The sequence below is a fragment of the Rattus norvegicus genome, chromosome 1 (genome assembly GCF_036323735.1).
Source record: "Rattus norvegicus strain BN/NHsdMcwi chromosome 1, GRCr8, whole genome shotgun sequence".
NCBI classification, from domain to species: domain Eukaryota; kingdom Metazoa; phylum Chordata; class Mammalia; order Rodentia; family Muridae; genus Rattus; species Rattus norvegicus.
Genome location: NC_086019.1, coordinates 64,341,905 through 64,360,175, shown reverse-complemented (window position 1 = coordinate 64,360,175; position 18,271 = coordinate 64,341,905). Strand labels below are relative to the sequence as shown.

Genomic DNA, 18,271 nt, shown 5'->3' with positions numbered 1-18,271 from the left:
GCCTCTGGGAAGGCTTTGCTAGGAGAAGCTTTCTCCTGAGTGGGCATGTTCTCTCTACAGCCCTCTCAACAGGGATTAGCTAGGAAGGCAGATCTTGGGGCTTACCCCATGCAGGGTCACAGCCTGGGATATTGACCTCTTTGTGTTTCCTGTGCCAGTCCGTCAGAATGGAGGCTGGAGTCACTGGTCACCCTGGTCTTCGTGCTCCGTGACTTGTGGAGTTGGCAATGTCACCCGCATACGTCTCTGCAACTCACCAGTGCCCCAAATGGGTGGCAAGAACTGCAAGGGCAGTGGCCGGGAAACCAAGGCCTGCCAGCGTGCTCCATGCCCAAGTGAGTTGGTGCTGCTGGGAGTGTCAGGGGGGCTGACAGCTGCTGATCACTAAGGCCTCTTCCAACCTGGTTACTACATTAAAAGCCAGTGCAGCAGTGAGAGTGTGGCTGCTCTGTTGCTCTGATATCAGTGACCACCCCTGGTTTCCTACCCTGATTTCCTCAGTTAGCCTCAAGGCCTCTAACACAGATCAGTCAAGTGGACAGAGATTGTCACCTACAGAAAAATAAAGAATATGAACTTGGACCCGAAGCTCAGGACAGGGCTTTGCCTGTCTTAGTTATGTCAAGGTGCAGTTTAGGGGTCTTGCTTAGTATACCAGGACCTCCCCAGGGAGGCTGGGTTCTCACAGTACATTGGATGCAGGGGGATTGCTTCTACAACAGGTAATCCACACAGCTCCTCACTGCTCTCCTGCCCAATGCAATAAGAATCAGCCCCACAAAGTGTTTCAGATTGGAGGCTGATCACCTGCAGGCCTGGCTAGGTAAGGAAACTCAGGCTTCTGGCTATAAAAGATTGTAAGGATATTGTTTTAGAGGCAAAGCAATCTATCAGCAACTCTGTAATCAATATGCCTTCCTGAATATGGCTGTGGAAATCACAGTAGACCAGGCCTCTCTTTTCCCTTATACCCCAGTTTTATCAGCTACACTGGAATAGCCAGGACACCAACTTCACCTTCCCTCTGCTCTTGCTAATGCCAGTCATATCTGCATCCCTCCATCCTCCTCTCAGCCACCATCCCTGCTTCTCTCTATAGTTGATGGCCGCTGGAGCCCCTGGTCCCCTTGGTCAGCCTGCACAGTTACCTGTGCTGGAGGGATCCGTGAGCGCACACGTGTTTGCAACAGCCCTGAGCCCCAGTATGGAGGGAAGGATTGTGTCGGGGATGTGACAGAACACCAAATGTGCAACAAGAGGAGCTGCCCTATTGGTGAGAGAGAGAGAGAGAGAGAGAGAGAGAGAGAGAGAGAGAGAGAGAGAGAATGGAGCTGCCCCATGGGTGATAGGGCATGTGTACTTGAATGTATATATGCATGTATGTATGCCTGTGTGTGTGTGTGTGTGTGTGTGTGTGTGTGTGTGTGTGTGTGACCTTGTCTTATCCCTGTCTCCCATCCTCCATGCAGATGGATGCCTATCCAACCCGTGTTTCCCTGGAGCCAAGTGCAACAGCTTCCCCGATGGCTCCTGGTCCTGTGGTTCCTGCCCAGTGGGCTTTCTGGGCAATGGCACCCACTGTGAGGACCTGGATGAGGTTGGTACCTCTACCTTGAGCAGTAGGGTGTCCTGTGGAGATCTGGAGAGAGACTCACTTCTGTTTGTCCTAACAGTGTGCTGTGGTCGCAGATATCTGCTTCTCAATTAACAAAGCTTCCCGCTGTGTCAACACCAACCCTGGCTTCCACTGCCTGCCTTGTCCGCCACGCTACAAGGGGACCCAACCCTTCGGGATTGGCCTGGAGGATGCTAAAACAGAAAAACAAGTAAGTGGTTCTGACCTGTGTTTCTAAAGGCTTGAAATAGTCAGCCAAGTCTAGGCAAGTAGAGAAGGAAAGGAAGGGAAAAGAAGGGAAAGGAAGGGAAGGGAAAGGAAGGGAAGGGAAGGGGAAGGAAGGGAAGGGTAGCTTTGTTGGGAGATGAACACAGAGGGGATCCTTTCTTATGGAAGCCTCTCAGGCTCTGTTCATCTGTAGTCTTTCCTACTGATACAGAAGAATCCAGATGTTTTCATGCACAGGGCCTATGAATTTCAGGGTAGCACTGACACCTTGGTCAGTTTTAGAATGCTATAGCAGAATACCTGAGGCAGGGTTGGGACAAAGGACAAAGACTTATTTCTCACAACTTTAGAGTCTTGAAACACAAGACTGACTACCAGGTACCTAGTTTGTGTCTCTGAGTTGTCAGAGAGAGAGAGAGAGAGAGAGAGAGAGAGAGAGAGAGAGAGAGAGAGAGAGAGAGAGACAGAAAGAGAGAGAGAGACTGAGAGACAGAGAGAGAGACAGAGAGACAGAGAGAGACAGAATACAGAGAGACAGAGAGTGATTGGGGGTTGATAAGAAGAAGTGGTAGGGTTCCTGATGACTATACACCTCCAATGAGGTTTCTGAAGCCTTTACACTTGGATATGGACTCTAACACATGCCTCGGCAGGGTCACAGCAAAGCCATGGCAAGTGGTGTCACGCGGTAAGTTCAGAAATGGTATTTGTCTGCTTCAGATGACCACTAAAAAAGTACTCAAGTCAGCTTCCTGAGAAATTAATACTTTAAGAACCCAGCGTGATGCCAAACTCCCCATGTCCTCTCACAACGAGCTAGTCTCTTTGGATTCTCAGGGGTGCCCGTGGCCAACATCTTCCCTAGTAAGTCCTGTCCGTAGTTCATATTTCTCTTGATATTCTAGGTATGTGAGCCAGAGAATCCGTGCAAGGACAAGACTCACAACTGCCACAAGCATGCAGAGTGCATCTACCTGGGCCACTTCAGTGACCCCATGTACAAGTGCGAGTGCCAGACTGGCTATGCAGGTGATGGGCTCATCTGCGGGGAGGACTCAGACCTGGACGGTTGGCCCAACAGCAACCTGGTGTGTGCTACCAATGCCACCTACCACTGCGTCAAGGTGAGAGTCACAGTCGCCTCAAGCCAAGTGCCAGGACTCTGTGCTTCAGTCCCTCCTCAAGTCACTGTCAGTGGTCTGTCTCAACCCCTCATCAGTCACTATAGGAAGCTGTGCCTCAGCCCCTTTCATAAGTGAAGGGTTCTGCCTCTCGGTCTAGTTTCATCAATGAGGAGTCTGCCCCTCAGTCCTCTTCAGTCAGTGTAAGGGGCTGTCCCATCCCCACCCAGTGCCTCTTCAGTGATTTACTGCCAGGGGAGATTGGGCCAATTGGAAGCAATGATCTAAACAGCAAGACACTCCAAATTATCTTGTTCCCTCCTACACGCCACATGAACTTCCTACTCTGAGACTGGACCATGTTAGAGCTACACATCTTCTCAGAGCTGAGGGATGAAGACAGCGTGGGTCTGATGTGCGCTGTGCACAGGTGTCCACTCAGGAGTCCACCTGAAGCACCAATGCAGCTGGACTGTCCCTTCCTTTTCTTCCCATTCAAGGCATTGTTATGAAAAGCAGCACATGTGTACACAAATGCACACATGCATATGAACACATACTATGTAGGTATACACATGCACACATGTACACACACTATGTGCACATGCACATATACATACTGTATGTGTACACACTATAATGTGCACACACATGCATATACACATACACTTTTTATGTATATACAAGCATACACATATATTATGTATACATACACACATATGTACACTAAGAATGTACACACACATACACATACACTATGTATACACATATAAATATACACTGTATGTATACACACATACACACTATGTATATACACATGTGCAAATATACATATATACATGCACACACGTGCGTATACACACAGACACACAAGAGAAAAGGCATCAACGTGGTTGAAACCAAAACTGCCCTTCCCTGCCCTGCCCTTCTTCGGTCCCTGAGTTGGGTCCCTGTGGCTCAGTTGGGTCACAGCACAGTGGACGGAGTGGAGTGGCTTTTATGCTGTTGCATGTCTTGAAGAGCTGGAGTGGCGCTCTTCTCCCTCCTTCTAAGCTTCATTTCAGTGCAGGAATTGCAAAGCTTCGACTGTGCACACCTGTAAGACAGCTTCTTCCTTTGGGACCTGCTGGCCAGTGAGGACTGAGCCTGCTTGCACACTGGAGCTCTTAGTTCATTTGATGGGAAAGCTGTGGGAAGGAGCAGGATGCTAAGCATCTGGCACCCCCGGGACAGGCACCCTCACCTTCCTCTGTTCTCCCAGGTGTCCGATCTCTTCCTGGGGATCCTGGGCTCTGAACAGGGCTCCTTTTGTCTCTACTCACGTGCAGCAGTGATGTAATTCCCAGGGTAGGACTCAGAACAGCGCATGTCCAGGCCAGCTGGCTCTGGGGCTCACTCTGCTTCTATCTGAGGACTTGTATCAGACATTTATACCCTTGGCTTCATAACTCTTGTTTTATTCCCCCCTGGTTTGGAAAGGACACTTTGGAATGCTTTCATGGTTGTGATTCCTCCCCCACCCCCTCCAATCACAGGACAACTGCCCCAAACTGCCAAATTCTGGGCAGGAGGATTTTGATAAGGACGGAATCGGAGATGCTTGCGACGAGGACGATGATAACGACGGCGTGAGCGATGAGAAGGTAGGAGGGGCGCTGCCCTCAACCACTGAGGGGTTGGAGAGACGAGGACTCTGAGGCTGCTCTCCTGACAGATATTTGTGAACAGCTCCCAAAGACCACCAATAGAGAAAGTCTGCAAATGCTGATTAGCTGGAGCACGGGGCTCCCTGGGGTACAGCGCAGAAAATGCTCACGACTTCACTTTCTCTAATTGCCTCAAAAGACCTTATTGGTTTCCTTTTCTTCTGGTGAGCTGTGCTTGACACAAGTGACAGGCGCTACAACTGGAAGGTTTAACATGGGCTCATATACCCCCACCCCAGGATGGGTTCTCTATGGTGAGATTCCATGGTCTCCCCAACTTGCACACATCCATCCACACACTCACCTACTGTCTCATCCACTTGGCTTTCCTGTAAAGGAGAGGAGACTGACCCTTTGCAACAGGAAATCCCAACCCTCGTGGGGCAGGATAGCTACGTACAGAACCACAAGACTGCACGATGCTGAGATGGTGCCTCCCGGGGCTAGCTGGCTCCTTTTCTTAGTTTCCTCATTGGTGATCTACTCCTAAGTGCTGAGTCGTCTTACAGCAGCCTGATGCATGGTCCGTGTTCTTTCTGATGTCTTTCTTCTGGTGTTTTTAGGACAATTGCCCACTTCTCTTCAATCCCCGCCAATTAGACTATGATAAGGATGAGGTTGGAGACCGCTGTGACAATTGCCCCTATGTGCACAACCAAGCACAGATCGACACGGACAACAACGGTGAAGGGGACGCCTGCTCTGTGGATATCGACGGGGATGGTCAGTGGCTTTGCTCAGCTTAGTGACACAGATCAGGGTTCATGGTTATAAGTGAGTTAGCATTTTGTGTACTCAGGTTCAGAGCCATAAAACAACTAACCATATAGAAAGACCATGCACAGAACATGCACAGATTTCTACATTTTAATTCATGTGTGTGTGTGTGTGTGTGTGTGTGTGTGTGTGTGTGTGTGTGTGTGTAAGGCAGAGGGTGCAGCCCCGTGTGTGTGTAGGTCAGAAAACAATGTTCAGGAGTTGGTTCTGTCCGTCCTCCTTCTGGAAGCAGTTTCTCTCTGGGTGCCATGGCGTTGTGCACTCCGGTCGAGCTGTTCTGGGAACACGTAGCTGACTTTCCCGTGGCTTCCATACATCTCACCACAGAGTACTGCCACCCACCCACCACAGATGCTCACGGCTGCATCTGTTTTTTATTTGTCTTGTTTTAATGTGGGTTCTGAGGAGCAGACTTGGGTCACCAGGCTTGTGCTACAAGCACTTTTAGCCACAGAGCCATCTTACTAAGTAAGCCCTAGACCTTTACCATGCCGTTCATCTAAACAGCAAAATTATAATATAGAGATGGCTTTTAAGTATGTAACTAGATGGTTTGTAAACATCACTCCATTTTGTGTAATGAATTTGGACATTTGGATTTTGGTATCTTTGTGGTTCCTGGTAGCAGCCTTCCATGTGTGCCAGGAGCAACTGCATTTCTGTACATTTTAGAAGAGTTTAATTTATCTTTATACACTTACGAAAGCCATTCCTTAAACAGCTTGCCTTTCCCACAAGCCTCAGGTCCATTCTTCAAAAACCAGTTTTCTGCCTTTTCTTCCCCTGCCGTCAGCCCCACAGCTGTATCTTCTGCAGTCAATACTCCATCTAAAGCATCCAAGAATCCAGGCTCTTGCCACATTGTCTGCTCTGAAAAGGGTGTGAGGAGGGCTGCTTGTCTTAATTCCGCTCACGTTCCTTATTGTTATTGATAAGGTCCAACCATAGCACCTGCGTCCCTAGCCAGGTAGGGTAACACAGGCTTACCCTGTGAACCTGACATGTTACTGCAGGCTGACATTTTATCCTGAGACCCAGTGGCCTCTATGCCAGAGCCCAGAGACCTTCCACACCACTCTTGGAGCTCAGTCACTCCTCTCTCAGGTGTCCTTGTAGAGCCAGGAGACACTCTCTGCTTGACTCCCATGAGTCTCACCCCATTCCTCATCCATCCACAGCCTGGGTTTCCTCCATCCCCTCTGACTCTACCCTGCTATTTGGACCCATCTCAAGGTATATGCTCTTGTAGAACTTCCCAGTTAGCTTCCGCATCCAACCTTATCCGCCAGACCCATCACTCTGCCTTCTCGAAAGTTGATGATGCCGTCAGCAAGCACCTCGTGTCTGTCCTACTGTAGGCTGGGGCCTCTATTGTGCCAGCTGGGCTCTCAGGTTCCTATACCCCATCACTTTAAGGATCTTTTCTGTTAATCCCCTCACTCTCCAGAGTGGCCTCTTCTTCCTTGGGCTTTGTCTTCCTTCGGTTTGCCATTGTATCCTCCTTTTGAAAAATAATTATTTCTTTGGTCCTGGTGGACTTTATTCCCTATTTTCAGTTTCCAAGACCCTTGCTGATCTATCCGCACCATCACTTCTCTCCCGCTGTGTGTGGATGACGACTGAGAGGCAACAGCACTCTCAAGCTCTCATGTTCCTCGGGACTTAACTCACACTTTCTGAGATCTCCGTGGGAATAGCCAAAACAACAAACTCAGAGGACACACCACACTCACCCTCTTCTGACTGGGCAGCATCGCCCAGAGAATCCCAAACACTCATTATATTTTAGGTTAAGGGAATTGGTTTTCTTTTTCTTTTTCTATCTATCTATCTATCTATCTATCTATCTATCTATCTATCTATCTATCTATCTATCTATCTATTTATTTTTTGAGACAGGGTCTCACTGGGAATTTGAATTCTAATGGAAAACAAAACTTTCCTAGAGAAAGTTTGTATGTTACTCAGTATGACCGAAAACAATGAACCTTCTCTAAACCCAGCGTCTTGCTACTCTGTTTCTCTCACCCACAGATGTTTTCAATGAGCGAGACAATTGCCCGTATGTCTACAACACTGACCAGAGAGACACAGACGGTGACGGCGTTGGGGACCACTGTGACAACTGTCCTCTGATGCATAACCCAGATCAGGTGATTTGATGTGTCCACACAGGGCTCTGTGATCCCCAGGAGCTGCTGCCCGGAGATGAGCCTTGAGGCTGACCCGCATCCAGAGCAGGGCGTTTCTCGTCATCAAACAGCTTCCTAGCCATGCTCCTGTGTGGTTCTCATCTGCCCTGCCAAGCATGACGACACAGATGCTATAAGCTCAGTTGGAACTTCTCACAGAGACCAGATCTAAGCACATTATATCTAGGTGGCCGCAGGCCAGGGGAGGAAGTGAGTTCCCCCCACACTGTCTGGGGAAAATTAGTCTCCATGGTTATCCTGAGGCAAACCCAGAACTAGCCCCATTTCCAGGCTTGCCTTTGGAAGGGACCGGAAGAATGTGACCAGGAATATGGTCTGCAAAGCATACAGCAATGGTGGAAACAGTGGTGCTCACGATAACCGAGTGGCATTAGCTATAAGAAGTCCCTATGAGATGGGGCACAGGCTAGAGATCCTGAACCCAGGAGTTGGTTCCAAGCTCTCTTCTGTGTGGACAGCAAGTGAGCCAGCACACCCCAGTTTTGCGCCTCGGCCCCCAGTGCTGGCCTGTATCATGAGGGGGTGGGCCTCTAGTCTAGTACCCGAGTCTTTGTGTGCTTCCTCGGGGAGTATTCATGCTGTCCACTTCCTGCTCCGTCCCCCAGATGGATCAGGACAATGATCTCGTTGGAGACCAGTGTGATAACAATGAGGACATAGATGATGACGGCCACCAGAACAACCAAGACAACTGCCCATACATCTCCAACTCCAACCAGGCTGACCATGACAATGACGGCAAGGGGGATGCCTGTGACTCCGATGATGACAACGATGGTGTTCCAGATGACAGGGACAACTGCAGGCTTGTGTTCAACCCCGACCAGGAAGACTCGGATGGTGGGTGCCACCCTTCCTCGGCAAACCACATGAGCAGTCCTGCAGAGATGGCTGGTCTTCTGTCTAGCCTGCTGGAAGTCTCTGCTTCTTCTTGTGTGCCTATTATTCTTTTTTATATACTTTCTTTTTCCTTTTGGTTATTTCATTTATTCACATTTCAAATGTTGCCCCCTTCCCAGTTTCCCCTCCGCAAGCCCCCTATCCCCTACCCACTCCCCCTGCCCCTATGAGGGTGCTCCCCCACCCGCACACCCATTCCTGCCTTAGCGCCCTAGCCTTCCCCTACCCTGGGTCATCAAACCTCTACATGACCAAGGGGCCCCTCCTAGTGATGCCAGATAAGGTAATCCTCTGCTACATATCCAGCTGGAGCCATGCCACCCCCCTTACCCTGTGTACTCTTTGGTTGGTGGTTTAGTCCCTGGGGACTTTGGGGGTCTAGTTGGTTGATATAGAGGTGAGGTTTGTTTGTGGGTGTCAGGATGAGGAAACCTTTCAGCATTTGTTTGCTTTTGAAATGTTTGGTAAACACCTAAAAAGAAATAGATTAGCTGAATGCAGCCAGCCAGTGACAGGACAGGGTGGGGGGAGGTTGTTACTTTGTAGCTGTTACAGAAAATAGGGAAGGTGTGAAATAGAAGGTCTTGTGCACATCAGTGGTCTGTTGCTGTGCAGGCTCTAGAGGAAGTCACACCCCGGGAAGAAGGCAGGCAGTCCTGAATAACAAAGCACGTAGCTGCGCTTGCTGATAGGCTGGTCACTAACCCCTCCCAATGGGCAGGATGATTCAAGCTCTCTTTGGAAGACACTTATCCTGAACAAATGGAGACCAGGAGTCCTAGGGTGTCGAGCCAATATGACTCAGAAGCACGTGAAAAGACTGGCCAAGGCCCCAGGGCAGTTGCAGGATTCTCCCTGCATAGGAAAGAGTGCTTTCAGCAGAGAGCCCCCAGCTTAGTGCAGACACTGGTGCAGACAGTGGGAGGTGACCTTTGGCTCACCTAGGAAGGGGGCTGGGAAGGAGAGGTGAAGGGTACTTTTATTACTTTTAAGATGCTGTTACCAAGGCTGGGGAATAGATTAATTGGTAGAGCACTTGTCTAGCATGAGAACTCAGCACTACCCAGACAAGGCATAGCAATCTATAACTCAGAAGGGAGAAGCAAGAGGACCATTCAAAAACCATCCTTGTCTCTATCCTCACCTCCAGTCTGAGCTGAGCCTGCGCTGAGGCCCCGTCTCCAGAAAAGAAAAAGCTGGTACATCCAATTATGTGCTTCACGCAGTAGGGGGCCTATGATATTGGATACCAGAACTGAAAACTGGTTTGAAGAATGGGGAAAAAAATCAAGATATCAATCTAGATACCAAATATGGTTTCTTTTCTTCCTTTTGAAATAAGAGGTCACAACAGAGTGCCTGGTTTACTCCAGTGCCTCTGCCTTTGGGCATCTCACTGTGTCCAAGAACAGGGCACAGGCATGACCTAACCCCCTTTGCAGACAAACCTCACTGGGTCTGATCTCCCTAGGGGAAGTCATGTGCACTGGAAGGGTTCTACTTCAAATGCCAAATGAATTAGAGTGGCTCCAGTTACTGAGAATGACAATGAGAAGTGAGCTTAGAGAGACATTGGCAGCAGCCAACTTTCTGTTTTCAACTCTGAATGCAGAGCTCTTGGGAGGGCTTTACAGTGCTCTCCTTGGCTGTAGCATTTGCAGTGAGGATGTTTTGGAAAGCCTTCATGGGTGGGATTCCTTAGAGCTTTACAAGTTCAATGTCTGGGAGGCAGTTGTCCCTCAATCCACAATTAACCACAAGGAGCACAGCCTCAGATCTTAGGGACCCAGAGGTCTCTGCTTGTACACACAGAGGGAAATGCAGACCTCCTAACTTGTCCCCTTGTGTTTGTTTCTTCCTTATCCATAGGCGACGGCCGAGGTGATATTTGTAAAGATGACTTTGACAATGATAATGTCCCAGATATTGATGACGTGTGCCCCGAGAACAATGCCATCACCGAGACAGACTTCAGAAACTTTCAGATGGTCCCTCTGGATCCCAAGGGGACCACACAAATTGATCCCAACTGGGTAATTCGTCACCAAGGCAAAGAGCTGGTGCAGACAGCAAACTCGGACCCTGGCATCGCCGTAGGTGAGCTGGAGATCCTGTAGGTGATGCTGTTGTATGGTCAAGTGAGGCCATGCGGTCAGGATTCAGGGTAATTTCTTCTGTTAGCCTTACCCTTCCTTGGTGTGTGGAATAGGCTCCCTTCATAATCTGGTTAAAAGCTCAGGTTTGCAACTCTCTGGCCTATGGGAATTTGGGTTCTGTAAGCCACAGTCTCTCTGAAATAGTAACTGGAGCCTCTGCCATAAAACTTTCAACTGGGTCACACGTCCTTTCACTGACCTGTCAATGAAGAGTGTGGGCTATCTAAGCTCTTCCGAGCCATGTTTCTGTAAAATGGACTCCCATGTGCTTTTCCCTGGGCCTCTAGACCATGTTTCCTCTGCACTCAGGTTTCGATGAGTTTGGGTCTGTGGACTTCAGCGGCACTTTCTATGTCAACACTGACCGGGACGATGACTACGCCGGCTTCGTCTTTGGCTATCAGTCAAGCAGCCGCTTCTATGTGGTGATGTGGAAGCAGGTGACCCAGACCTACTGGGAAGACAAGCCCAGTCGGGCTTACGGCTACTCTGGTGTGTCACTCAAAGTAGTAAACTCCACGACTGGTACTGGCGAGCACCTGAGGAATGCCCTGTGGCACACGGGAAACACGGAAGGCCAGGTGAGGGACTGGGAAGCTGATGACCTCTTCTAGACAGACCCTGCACTCCTAACCCAGTCCAGAAAGACACCCTTCTGCTCTCACTTTTAATCAAATAACCATCATTTTAATAGTTGGTGTCTAATACCTACTTTATTAAACACAAGATGCCCAGCGCTTCTGAAAACATGATTGGCAAGATTGAACACGTGTCCAGTCTCTTGCAGAGACAGGACTTGACAGTGTCAGTTCTGTTCATAGCTCCACGCCCAAGAAGCAGAAGATAGGAGTTCAGATCCATGACTGTCTGGGTCAAACATTCATGCTCTTGGCGCTAACAGTAACACACCCTTGCAGTGGACTTAGATGCACACCTTAGTATCCCATAGCTGTGCATAGTAGGGTAGACAATTTATGGCTTTCAAAGTAGAGCGTACAAAACAAAATGTACTAGGGAGATAGCACAGCAAGTGGGTTATTACTTTGCACAGTCCGGGGTCGAGGGGAGAATGATAGAGAGGCGTGTATCTCACGCTTCAACAATGCTGCTTTCCCACAGGTTCGAACTCTATGGCATGACCCCAAAAACATTGGCTGGAAGGACTACACCGCCTACAGGTGGCATCTGATTCACAGGCCTAAGACAGGCTACATGAGGTAAGGGCAGTTGTGCACTTCTCTCTGTCCAGTGATAGGCCACATCATTAGTGGGTGGGCTAATCTTCTCCATTAAACAGCCAGTCTGCCTCTCTATTGGATAGTTGTTGTGTGTGGTTTTAAATGCTACCACCTTTCCCAGAATCAGACTATGCTCTGGCCTCTCCTGACTTCCCTTTTGTTCTGCCCTCCTTTGGTTCTGAGAGGTGACTACACTATCAGTGCTCTCTCAGCTTCCCTGAAAAACACACACACACACACACACACACACACACACACACACACACACACACACACAGTTTGTTACTTTACCACTTGTCTTCTAGGCACAATTGCTGGGTCTTAAACCACCCACAACAGATAACCAGATAGCTTTTATATCAGATGAATAGTTTGTTTCCCATTGCATAGACATTCGATGTCCATTCGATGGACAATTTGCCTTCTCTGTCTACCTTCCCATTGGAGATTATCAATAAATAACTATGCTGTAATGAGCTCCTTTACATTCTTCTCTGGATTCCTCAGTTTTTAATGCCCTTTCTCATCTATTTTGCATCCTTCCTATACATTACTTTAAAAAAACTGAGGTTTTTTTTTTTAAACAAAGTAAACCATGTCTTAAATACTTATTGGCTAGTATACAAACTTCCACATCCATCTGGATGGAATCCACTTTCTTTTGTATATGATAAGCAAATGCTTTCCCATTCAGTCTCACCCCTGATGGCTATCTGGTGTCTGCACATTCCGGAGGGTCTGGGTGGGTAGGTCTCAACTGGTGTGTGGGATGTAAGGTCCCTGCAAAGAGGTTCCATCTGTCATGTGCTTCATCAGGAAATTCTGTGGCGTCACTTTGCATTCTGAGCTGGGACGATAGAGTCCTGTCCCCACTCTCAGGCAGCTCTTACAATGGGACAAAGATGAAACTCGGGATCTTCAGGGGAAATGAAAGCTTTGGGAGCCACACTCAAGGAAGACGTAGGTCTAAGTAAGAGGAACAGGCTCCCATCCCCCACAAACAGCCTGGAAACACCCTTTACCCTTTACACTGCCTTGGCTCTTGAAGACAAGCTACTGCAGATCGCAGTCACACAACCAAGGGTACAGCAGCTTCGCCTGTGAGGAGGAATGAGCTGTCCAGATTCTGCTGCACGACAGGAGTTAGTGTTTCTAAAGGGAAAGTAAGTCCTGCTCAGGCCCCCAGCAGAGCGTGTGGCTACAGATCCCTCTGTGTTTGTCTGGGTGTAGATCAGAGAGCACTTGGTGAGCAGACACAGGTCATGCATTTATCCATAGCACTAAACAGGGAGAATAGATTCCTCTTGGCCAAACCAACCACAGGCCCCAGGGAATGTGCTGCAGAGTTTCAAGTTCTCTTTTGTTCTTTATTCCCTTACCTGTTTTAGAGTCTTAGTGCATGAAGGAAAGCAGGTCATGGCTGACTCAGGACCAATTTATGACCAAACTTATGCTGGTGGACGGCTGGGTCTGTTTGTCTTCTCCCAAGAAATGGTCTACTTCTCAGACCTCAAGTATGAGTGCAGAGGTGAGTACATGCTCCCACCAGGGAATGGCCCCTCAGGGCCAGGACGGACTGACAGGTATCCGTTTTCCTGCCTGTGGAGGCTGCATTCAGGGGAATGAACTGTTGCTATGAGCTAGGGCTTCTGCTCTTCCCAGCAAAGATGTGGTTTAGACAATGTAATTTCACTTTCTTCCTTCTTTCCTTCCTTCCTTCCTTCCTTCCTTCCTTCCTTCCTTCCTTCTCCTTCTTTCTTCTCCTCTGCCTCCTTTTCATCCTTCTCCTCTCTCTTCTTATGCTTCTTTCCCGGGGGTTTCTTTTGTTTTAAATTGAATTTGAATGCCATTGGTAGTACAATACTTTATGACTACCACAGCTGTGCCTGACACTGTATTGAGTTCTAGTGCTTTTTGTTTCTATACTTTGTGAATTTCTAGGGTCATTTTATATTACTACCTTTACTAAAGATTGAAATAAGAAGGGAAGGGAAAGGAAGAGGGAAGGAAGGAGGAAGGGGAACAGGAAGAATAGAAGTAGGGGAGGAAAGGCGGCCCCTTCTTAGATAGACTGCTAGTTAATTTATCTGAACCAAAATATAAATCCGAAAGCAAACTTGACCAATGTAGTCTAAGGGCATGCCATTTATAGAGGAGATTAATAAAGCTCTAAAATATTTCACAAAGCTCATACACTGAAAATAATACACAAATCAAGGAGAAGCAAAACCAAGAACCGTGTTTTCTCTCCTTCTCCCACTGAAGGTCTTTACTCACGTCATGATTCCATTGAAGATATTTCTTTTTTAAAATGTATCCACTTATTAATACCTCCACCTACATATGTATCCTTCCAAATACGTATTTATACATCTGGCCATCCAAAGGCCTATTTATCCATTTGTCTGTCCACCCTTCTGTCTTTCCATCCATTCACTCGTCTACTGTGTCCAAAGCTCTCTGTCATTTATCAATCTGTTCCACTTATCTACCTTACATATGCAGCCCTAAAATTAAAATAATGGTATCTGTGGTCACGCACGTAATATTAGTACTTGGGAGTCCGAGGCAGGAGGATGGCTTCATTTGAGGCCAGTCTGAGCTACATAGTGAGTTCTGGGCTACGAGTGTGAGGTGGAAAAACAAAGAAACCTAGTAAAATGCCCCCTGGTTGTTTCTTCCTAATCCTGTTGCTCCCTCTCTTCTAGATGCCTAGAGAGCAGGGTTCCAGCTCCAGCAGTGTGCTGCCAACACCCCTTCCTGGACGCATCGGTCCATCTTGGCCCTCGCAGCTCTTCTGCCATGCAGCATTTCCTGTTTCTTGGCCTTACCTGAGTGGATCTTCACCTCCTTCATCAGCACTGAGGTCCAGTGCCTTCCGAGGCTAAGCACCTAGGGAGCCCCAAGAGGAGCATCAAGCCTGCTGCTGGGGAACAGTTGGAGGAGACTGAGGCTCCCTGCGGAGCGGACACGGAGCTGTCGCTGCATTGCCCTTTCTTGTTTGTTTAAAAAGAATGACGTTTACATGGAAAATGTAATTACTTGCAGTATTTATGTGTATATGGAGTTGAAGGGAATATTGTGTATAAGTCATTCTCATAAATTAAGCATGAAAAATAATCGCTCACCTACTTCCAGTGCTTAATGTTGTCAACTGTTCTTGGATTCGTGCTGTTCTACAATAACACACAAATCCTGTGAGGCTGATTAGGAAGAAAGACCAGGTGAACCCGGCTGCAGTAAGGAAGAAGCCAGAAGGCAGTCACCTGAGACTGTGGCCCCTTGTCCAGTGATTTGAAACATTAACGAATTAGAACATGGAAAGGGATTGCAAAGTTAGAAGCAAAGCAGTTCTTCTTTGGCCGCAGTTAAAGATGACTTGACAGAGACAGAGAAGCTATGTCCTTGCAAAGGGGAATATTTCAGGGTTCCAGCCGTAGGCTTCTCAGTGCTTTCAGAAGAAAGGCTCAGCAGAGACAATGTCCCTTTAAACTGGCTGCCTGGGTTGGGCCTTTCCGAAAGCATACTGACTGCTGGGATCTCTGTCTGGGCATCCTTCCCTGTCCCTACTACTAGGAAACAGACTGGCAGATAGGTTGGTGGATGCACTTTGGTACCCTACTCCTACTCTAGGCTTTGGAATGATGCAAACGTTGCTTTTGCCAAGTTTGGTAACACGTTTCATTAAGGTTCCAGGTACAGGTTTCGTTACTATTTATTAAATGATTTGGAATATAGCTCCACTCACCAATAATTTATTTTAAACATATGAAGTAACAAGCATGTAGTATGGTTTCTGGAACTAAGCGTATGACAAGGATATAATGATATAAAGACATGCAAATATCTGCTGTTTGAAATACAAGGCTTTATGTCATGATAAAATGGAACCTTAATATGCATACTTACCAACAATTTTAATTCAGTTCTTTTTAATATGATCAATTTGCTGTATATAGGTTTGGTTTTTTTTTTTTTTTATTTTAACGCTGAAGGAAACGTCATTTTTTCCAGACACATCCATTAATCAGTCACACCATTACAGGCATAGGCTCGATTTATTTTATTTTATTTTGTTTTTTGCTTTAAGCTGCATGATCTCCCAGCAGGAAGTACTATCTCTCTCACTCCACATGAGTTCAGCGGAAGTATATCTTGTCCCTCTGGGGAGCAGGGCTCACAATCCCCTTTCTGGTGATGGCAACTGAATTTCTAAGTCAGATAGAAAGAATCCATGATTTTGATCTGAGTTTCCACAATTTGTCTTGCTGCAGTTACTTGTGTTGAAATCACTGAGGGGGAGTTTCCTTGTGACTTGTTATCCTGCACGTTTTAGATTTTTTGTGGAGCTGTATTCCCAAGGCCAGCACAGAATTGGGAGACTTCTGACCATGAGGATGTGAAGAACATTTAGGTCTCACTTGGGCATTTGGTACAATGGTACAAGGTGGTGGGGGCGATGTGAATACATTCAATGTACCATATTATTTTTGTAAATTATTTATGTAGTTTTTTTTAAAAAAAACAAAAGCTTCTCAATACATTAATGAAACATTGTTTTTGCCAAAGATTGTAAATATTTATTTATTTGTTCATTGGGTTAAATTTCACCACCAAAACCCTGCATTTAGCTAGAGCTTCATTTTTTTATACCGAAGATTATCAACAGCAAATAAATTATAAAAAGGTTTCTATAAATGAATCTCTCTCCCTTTTTTAAAAGGATTAGTGGGATTCCTTCTGGAGGGTGCTGGGCATCTTATCCAGGGAGAACTGACATTTTGCTTCTGGAAAATGGCTGCAGGCTTTCCCAGATGTGTGGAGGTTCAAGGTTCAAAGCAGTTGTCTTTGACATAGGTCCTCCTTCAGTAGAAGTCCCCAGGGTGCAGGTTACTCACTGTCAGACAGGAGCAGAACCTTTTAATGACTCGAGCAAGAATCCCTAAAGGACTCAGAAAAGGCCGACACACAGGGTTGGCCCACGAACATTTAGGGTCTGCTACCTCTGCTGATCCCAAAGAGAGGAAAGAGAAAAGACCCGGCAGCCCACAGCAAAGCAAGTTGTGGTCTGGTGTGAAGTCTGGTGATCGCAGCACTGCAGCCTGGGATTTTGTCAGTATCTAGCTGATGGGAAGACGCCTGCATGTGATGGTAGACTTAAGCACATGGAGACATAGAGGAGAAATGGGAGGGGTAAAGACGGAGGCAGAATGGGTGTCTTTGGCTGCAATAGTGGGTCTGACAGCAAGTGGTGAGGTGGTGAGACACCAGGACTGCTCCCTGTGTTGGCATGCTGGGTGGTGAAGCCTCTAGTATTGGTCAAGTTGAGTGGGTGAACTTGAACTGGTAACTATAAAGGAAAAGGCATGTGTACATCAGTGAGCAGGACTTTGCAAAGCTTAGGACCACTGTGGGAAGGGATGGGACATAGCCTTAGCTGGTCAATGGGGAGTTATGGAAGAACACTTAACACATGTTTAATTCAAGAAACAGAAAAGGCCCAGGAAAGGATTGAACAGTGCCAAAACGCCACTCTTAAGGTGGAACCGCGCTCAGTTGCTCATTTGTATATAATACTTTTCTGTTTGATCTACAAACACATGTGAGTTCTCTGACAGCATCCCCTACTGTCCCTTGACCCTTAGCATGGAGTCACTGTCCTCAGGACGGAGTCTTGTGTATCCACCACCTGACAGGAAGTGACTTATGTGAGAGAATGGCTCCATGTATCTTCTCTCTGCTGCTTTTCACACATTTTGCATGATCTTCAGGCTGCACACTTTCAGCCTATGGCTGAATGCCATGATTCTGGGAGCTGAGACTGTCTGCTATAGGTATTAAAGGTTCCAATGTGAACTCTGGGTGTACACTGCGGCCCTGTGCAATGGAAGAGTCTATATTATAAAAGACACCTTGTTCTCCAGTGACTTAACTTGGGGTATGTGACTACCAGGAAAGGGAGAAAGCTTTGGGGGCAGAATCATGATATAATGATTTAACAATATAATGGTTTAACACAATGATTTAGTTATTTTTAATTAATTAAATTTAATTAATATAATATTTTAACAAATTCTTGATTTGTGCTTCTCCCAGTGCTAGGCTGATATGGACAAGAGAGATATTAGAACCTTTATGGCCATGGGACATTTTAGAAACTCAGGCTGATTCCCTTTGTTTACTCTGGGTTTTTAGGGCAATGCCCCGGGAACAGAATGGTCACTAGGGTTGCAAGAACAAGTTTAAGGGAATCAGGGTAACTTTGCTAGTTCTCGGGCAAAAGTGGAATGGAACTGATGACACGTGTATCAAGGGTT

At 47.1% G+C, this 18,271-nt stretch overlaps 1 protein-coding gene across 1 annotated transcript in view; it reads left to right on the top strand.

Moving 5' to 3' along the window:
• Thbs2 (thrombospondin 2) overlaps positions 1–16,653 on the top strand; it is a 29,396-nt gene extending 12,743 nt beyond the window's left edge. The window contains exons 9-22 of the mRNA NM_001169138.1: positions 159–335; positions 1,100–1,273; positions 1,470–1,597; positions 1,674–1,826; positions 2,749–2,967; positions 4,500–4,607; positions 5,234–5,393; positions 7,482–7,600; positions 8,266–8,500; positions 10,430–10,657; positions 11,026–11,297; positions 11,836–11,933; positions 13,343–13,482; positions 14,663–16,653. Coding sequence (NP_001162609.1) covers positions 159–335; positions 1,100–1,273; positions 1,470–1,597; positions 1,674–1,826; positions 2,749–2,967; positions 4,500–4,607; positions 5,234–5,393; positions 7,482–7,600; positions 8,266–8,500; positions 10,430–10,657; positions 11,026–11,297; positions 11,836–11,933; positions 13,343–13,482; positions 14,663–14,670 — 2,219 coding nt within the window. The 3' untranslated portion in view covers positions 14,671–16,653. The remainder of the gene's footprint in view (positions 1–158; positions 336–1,099; positions 1,274–1,469; positions 1,598–1,673; positions 1,827–2,748; positions 2,968–4,499; positions 4,608–5,233; positions 5,394–7,481; positions 7,601–8,265; positions 8,501–10,429; positions 10,658–11,025; positions 11,298–11,835; positions 11,934–13,342; positions 13,483–14,662) is intronic.
• The last annotated feature ends 1,618 nt before the right edge of the window (positions 16,654–18,271 follow it).